Source organism: Triticum dicoccoides, chromosome 5B, assembly GCF_002162155.2.
Source record: "Triticum dicoccoides isolate Atlit2015 ecotype Zavitan chromosome 5B, WEW_v2.0, whole genome shotgun sequence".
Lineage (NCBI taxonomy): Eukaryota > Viridiplantae > Streptophyta > Magnoliopsida > Poales > Poaceae > Triticum > Triticum dicoccoides.
The window spans coordinates 257,466,717-257,473,221 of NC_041389.1; the positions used below are offsets into that span (position 1 = coordinate 257,466,717).

At 41.5% G+C, this 6,505-nt stretch overlaps 1 protein-coding gene across 1 annotated transcript; it reads left to right on the top strand.

The window, feature by feature from the left end:
* The first annotated feature begins 501 nt into the window (after nt 1-501).
* On the top strand, nt 502-6,224 carry LOC119308290 (pyruvate kinase 1, cytosolic-like). Its single transcript, XM_037584394.1, has 16 exons — nt 502-716; nt 855-951; nt 1,064-1,161; nt 1,314-1,469; nt 1,653-1,730; nt 1,855-1,986; nt 2,145-2,225; nt 2,398-2,469; nt 2,607-2,696; nt 3,170-3,314; nt 3,436-3,524; nt 3,911-4,006; nt 4,145-4,212; nt 4,299-4,398; nt 5,093-5,152; nt 5,773-6,224. Exons 1-16 carry the CDS (start codon nt 648-650, stop codon nt 5,923-5,925), a joined length of 1,584 nt encoding a protein of 527 aa, XP_037440291.1. The 5' UTR covers nt 502-647; the 3' UTR covers nt 5,926-6,224.
* The last annotated feature ends 281 nt before the right edge of the window (nt 6,225-6,505 follow it).

Below are 6,505 nucleotides of genomic sequence, written 5' to 3' on the forward strand. Positions count from 1 at the left end.
TCCGGTTGTTTTTAATCGTTTTCCATAAACATTATACTCAACACTTGTGATACGAGCAAGAGCCCTGTATACGTAATTTCTTTTATGACGACACAACTACAATGATGCTGATATACTTTACTCGATATATATGGGAAGACAAATTTGTGATCCTGAGGCAATATTTAGTCGCAAGAAATGGTCGCTATCTATCTACGGTCATAAACATTGTTCTCCAAGAAACAAACAACGAGAAGAACGGTCCCACCCACGCGACCTGCAGCGGAAGAGAATGAGAAACGAGTCAAAACTTGTTGGAAAAGTCAAAGATCTTGCCCCCGCTCTTTCTTTCCGCCCGGTCCGGGTCGGGCCGCGCCGGTGTCCGGCCCATCGCAGTAGAAAAAACAGGCAGCGGCCGTCAAAACCCGCGTGTCGCTGTACCACCTCTTCGGCCCACCGGAAGCCACATGCCGCCTCCTGGCTCGAGGTCGCGGGGTTAATAAAAAGACAGGAAAGGAGGGGAGGAGGAGGAGCATCCCGCATCGCATCGCACTAGGTCTCGGACATTCCTCTTTCTCTCCCTTGCTTGGGGAAGAAGAAGAAGAAGAAGAGAGGGCTCCCGACGCCGTCGCCCCTCGCCGCCGATCTGATCTCAGGAGCCAGCGAAGATGCATTCCACCAATCTGCTCCTCGAGGAGCCCATCCGGATGGTCTCCATCCTCGAGCCATCCAAGCCGGTAACCGTCCATCCCCGCCCCACGCTCTCTCCGTCGGATTTGATGATCTGCGTGGGGATCAAACCCTAATTGCGGCCGCTCGACTCTCCTGATCGGCGTTGGATCAAACCTTACTGATGTTCTATTTGTATAAATCAGAACTTCTTCCCGGCGATGACGAAGATCGTGGGGACGCTGGGTCCCAAGTCCCGGTCCGTTGAGGCCATCTCCGCCTGTCTAAAGGCCGGCATGTCTGGTTCGTATAATCGTATCTTCTTCCGCGACAGCGGAGTGTCTTTCTCTCTTAATTAATTGTTCTTCTATTTTCTAAATCTAACATTGATTTTCTGTGTTTTCTTTTCTTGCAGTGGCCCGTTTCGATTTCTCGTGGGGGGATGCCGCGTACCACCAGGAGACACTCGAGAACCTCAAGCTCGCCATCAAGGCCACCAAGAAGCTATGTGCTGTAAGTGCTGTCACAACCAACGCTGATTTGTGGCCATAAGATGAAATCAACTTTGCCTACACACACCCAAACATGCCACTCAGAGTGGATCTGATGTTAGCTAGGTGAAATATGTTCTGTGGAGCTTGACGATTGGGTATTTTTTTGGACAGGTTATGCTCGACACTGTTGGCCCTGAGTTGCAAGTGGTGAACAAGAGTGAAGTCACAATCTCGCTTGAAGAGAACGAGTCTGTTGTTCTCACCCCTCACAAGGGCCAGGAGGCCTCTTCCAAGTTGCTCCCTATCAACTTCGCTGGACTCGCCAAGGTAACCCTCTTCCATCATCTCGCTGAATCTTGAGCTGTCTGTATTTAATTGTATGCGACGGTAGCTGTAAGCAGATCCACAGTTGTCTGTCTGTTTTATAATGTTTGTCATTTGTTGTCGCACTAAGATGTCCACTTGTATCTCCGCATGGATTAAATCAGAGCTATCATTTGTTCATTGCAGGCTGTGAAGCCCGGAGCCACAATATTCGTTGGGCAATATTTGTTCACGGGCAGTGAGACTACATCAGTTTGGCTGGAGGTAGAAATCTTTGACATGCTACAATTAAGCGTTTTGCCATATTTGACGTGTTATATGCATGTTGCAGGATCTTTCTTAGTGTTCACCAATTTCTGATACCAAAACCCTCAACTGCCTGATGTAGGTTTCTGAAGTTCAAGGGGATGACGTGGTTTGCGTGATCAAGAACTCAGCTACCCTGGCTGGGTCACTCTTCACATTGCACTGCTCCCAGATCCATATCGACATGCCCACGCTGTCTGATGAGGATAAAGATGTAAGGAACTCCTCCCAAGAATCTCTCTCTCCTTGTATTCTCCCCTTTATTAGAACTTGGCGACTAGACTTTACTTGTTAAAAAATATTTTTTTTCTTTAAACTGTAACTCCTTGCTGTAATCCATTATATGACTTTATGAGCATGCACCACTTTCAGGTTATGAAAAAATGGGGTGCTCCAAACAAGATTGACTTCCTCTCTCTTTCTTATACAAGGCACGCAGAAGATGTGCGGCAAGTAAGTAACTCATTACGTGGATATTTAGAGTGTACTACTTCACAGTGCCATCTTTCCCAACAGATTGAATTTTTTTGTATTGATATTTTGTTGAATAGTATCACATGTTTGTTTGCATATCATACTTTGTTAAAATGTTCCTAACATTGATGGTATTTTTCCTGCAATGCAGGCACGGGAGTTCCTCTCTAAGTTAGGTGATCTTAGCCAAACTCTGATTTTTGCCAAAATTGAGAATGTGGAGGTAATTTCAAGATATTCTTTAAACATTCCTGAGCAACTTTGATTTGTTTACTACATATTCACTTCTTACAGTAGTCATTTAACATTCCTGAGCAACTTTGATTTGATTACCACCTATTGACTCCTAATTCCTTGCAGGGCTTGAACCATTTTGATGAGATCCTGGAGGAAGCGGATGGTATCATTCTGTCAAGAGGGAACCTTGGAATTGATCTTCCACCTGAAAAGGTTGGTTGTCTCAACCTTCACAATGCATTATCTCTTAACTTGTTGTCCTAGGTAGTGAAAAAATAGAGACAATCACCCCAATGCATTGTTTCTTAAGGGTCATATCTAAATGATATTGCATTTAATTAGTTTATTATATTTTTTACATCTCAACATTGTGGCCTAGTTGTGGAGAAAAGGAAAGAAGAAGGAAATAGGGAGATAAGCCACAAAGGATCAGACTATTAATTACACTGCACAGGAAAACGAGCTAAGAGCTGTATCTATATGAACATACAGCTCCACTCTCGTTCTTTTTTAATTACAGAGCCAAGTATTGTGAGTGCCGTTGGCAGTTGTGAAGGCCTTTTGCTTGATTAACATGTATTTTTCCCATTTGCATGACGCTTAGTGATGATTTTATGTGCTTTAGTTAGATTTGCTTTAAAAAAAATCAAGGGTCTCTATTGAGTACTACTTTGTTTGTTCTTTAGGTGTTCTTATTTCAGAAGTCTGCTCTGCACAAGTGCAACATGGCTGGAAAGCCTGCTGTTGTTACTCGTGTTGTGGACAGTATGACGGACAACCTAAGGCCTACTCGTGCGGAGGCAACTGATGTGGCAAATGCGGTGCTGGATGGTTAGTTTTTGCCTCTTGCATATATCTTATACTTTGGTGATCCTGTACAGCTGCTCATTACTGCACCCAAACAAACTATAATTACAGAAGCTTTAACATGAATCACAATTGTTTTGTTCAGGTAGTGATGCCATTCTCCTTGGTGCCGAGACTCTCCGTGGGTTGTATCCAGTTGAGACTATTTCAACAGTGGGCAGAATTTGTGCTGAGGTGACTTTCTTTGGAGTTCTATATGTTCTCTTGATAAACACGAGCCTATTTGGGAGGGCATTTGTTGATAAGTTCCTTTTTATAGTTCAAATCTGACTTCAATAGTAAAATGTTGCAAATAAATACTATTCTTCCGAACAGCCCCTAAATGCGTTCTCAACAAGTACTCCCTCCGTCCCAAAATTCTTGTCTTAGATTTGTCTAGATACGGATGTATCTAATACTAAAACGTGTCTTGATACATCCGTATTTAGACAAATTTAAGACAAGAATTTTGGGATTGAGGGAGTATATCTTTGGCACTCTAATGGAATCTAATGGAAATTCACTGCTTTCTGCCTTCTCTCTTCATATTTGGTGATATATTTTCATGAATTGTTTCACAGGCTGAGAAGGTTTTCAACCAAGATTTGTACTTCAAGCGAACTGTGAAATATGTGGGAGAACCCATGACCCACTTGGAGTCTATTGCTTCCTCTGCAGTGCGTATTTTCTTTCTTTTCATTTTCCAACCTTTTGTTAGTGTTTACAGGGGAACAATTTTTGTCTTCCATTGATTTAATATCAGACGGTGACACTTGGGTTTATAAGTCTGAAATAATTTGCCACGTATTTGCTAGGTGCGGGCTGCTATTAAAGTTAAGGCTTCGGTCATCATTTGCTTCACCTCATCTGGACGGGCTGCAAGGTAGAAAGAAAAGAGTATTTCTTCTTAACAGGCTTATAGATTAATGGCAATTGATTCATATATTATGTCGTATCTGGTATATGCAGGCTAATTGCCAAGTACAGGCCCACCATGCCTGTCCTCTCTGTTGTCATTCCTCGTCTGAAAACAAATCAATTGAAGTGGAGCTTCACAGGTGCATTTGAGGTATGTTTACAGCCTTTTTCCTTGTAACCTTTTTACTACCTTCTTCTGTATGTGCTATATCTAGGTAATGATTCAGAACTAGCATGCTGATCTTCGACCTTAGAAAGATAACTTTAGGCTATAGTTTTTGTTTATGACAAATCTAACATTGAACCTTGCACAATTGTGCAACTCAATACAGAGGAACTATATATCTAGATATTTGCCATGTAATGCTAGAAAAGGGCACTTCATTTCTAGATCCGTCTTTTCTCTTGGCAAAAGATTGCTGTATGTATTGGTCCTTTATTTTTACATGGTGCATAATTCCTACTACCTCCGTTTCAGTTTACAAGGGACGTCTGTATTTCTAGATTATCAGTTTGACCAACAAAATATGTATTATATGCTGAAGTATACAATCAAAAATCGTATTTGAAACAGGCTTTGTCATGGTATACCTTTTGTAGCATATACCTCATATTTCACTGGCCAAATCGATGATCTGAAGATACTTATGTGCCTAACAAAACGAAAAATTGGGAGTATAACTAGACTGCTAATTAACATGTTCTGTAGAATTTTCCCTAATGAGGAACAGCATGGTGTTCAGCTAGACTCACTAATTAACATGTATACTACCATATAATTTTCTCTGATAAGAAACAGTAAGCTTCTGTGATTGGCTCATATTCCTTGCATTATCTTCCTGCAGGCTAGACAATCACTCATAGTTAGAGGCCTCTTTCCCATGCTTGCCGATCCACGTCATCCGGTGAGTTAACCTGCCTTTCATCAGTTGGATACATTAATATAAGCATATTTTTTGCAAACCATTTTTTGGTTGTTCTTCTCAATTTTTACAATAATATGAAAATAGGAACTACCTATGAATATGAACGCCCTTGTTCTGGACATAAAGAGAATATAATCTCAGTTGGCGTTGGTGCATATTCCAAATATGTGAAAACTGAATGCTTTACATACACTAGGCCAGTGAACTTATTAATCCTGCCTATAGGGTCTATGCTTGCATCATGTTCTAGTATTACTCTTAACAAATTAGCTACTCCCTCTGTCCGAAAAAGCTTGTCCCAAACTTGTTCGGATGCTAGATACATCCATTTGAGGGACAAGCTTTTCCGGATGGAGGGAGTATTACGGTAACGCTAGACTGCAGTTCACTTTCGAACTTAACTGGTGGTATGCTGGTTTGTTAACTCTTGTGTACTATAAACGCAATACGTGTGCACCAGTGATGCTGATGTTTGGAGGTCTTTCATCTGGCATCCACCTTGAATTATTTGGTAGCTAGAATTCCTTGATATGGACCCAACTAAGAACATGCTCGGTCTGGCTGGTGATTTGTACTGACATTGTTTCTCTGCCCTACAGGCTGAATCTACTAGCACTACAAATGAATCAGTGTTGAAGGTTGCTCTTGACCACGGCAAAGCATCCGGTGTGATCAAGTCGCATGACCGCGTTGTCGTGTGCCAGAAAGTGGGAGATTCCTCTGTCGTGAAGATCATTGAGCTGGACGACTAGGCAAAATTAGTCTTTGCTCAGGGCTTGCCAGATTTTTGACTAGGCCAAAACGTTGCTTGGTGGCTATGTATAATTCTATCTATAGTTTTGCAAAACGAGCAGTTTTTCCTATGGTGTCATCATAGGATCCGCGGTTACCATTCGAAAACCTACGCTAGTTATTATGGATATGTCCTCAGATTTTACTGCAGTGTAGCGAGTAAATGATCTGATGGAATAATGATATCAAAACTTTGTGACCCTTGCTTATCATCTTATGACTGTCAGTTGGAGAATTCTGGTATATAGATATTTTTTTTCGCGGCAATAGTTCTTTATTTCTTTTTGCCGCCAGGAATTTTTCCTTTCTGGTGGCGACGTTTATTCATGACAATGTCAATTGAGTTTGATTTTTTCCTGTTCTGGTGGCGACGTTTAGGGCATGTACAATGGTTGATAAGGTAGTCTTATCTTAAATCCTGCATGTAATTTAGATATGACAAAAAACATGTTTACAATTGGTCATTTCTTAGCAATATCTTGAATAACTAGCTATTCTTAAAAATGTGGTGACACATATTGTGCTAAGAGATCATCTCTT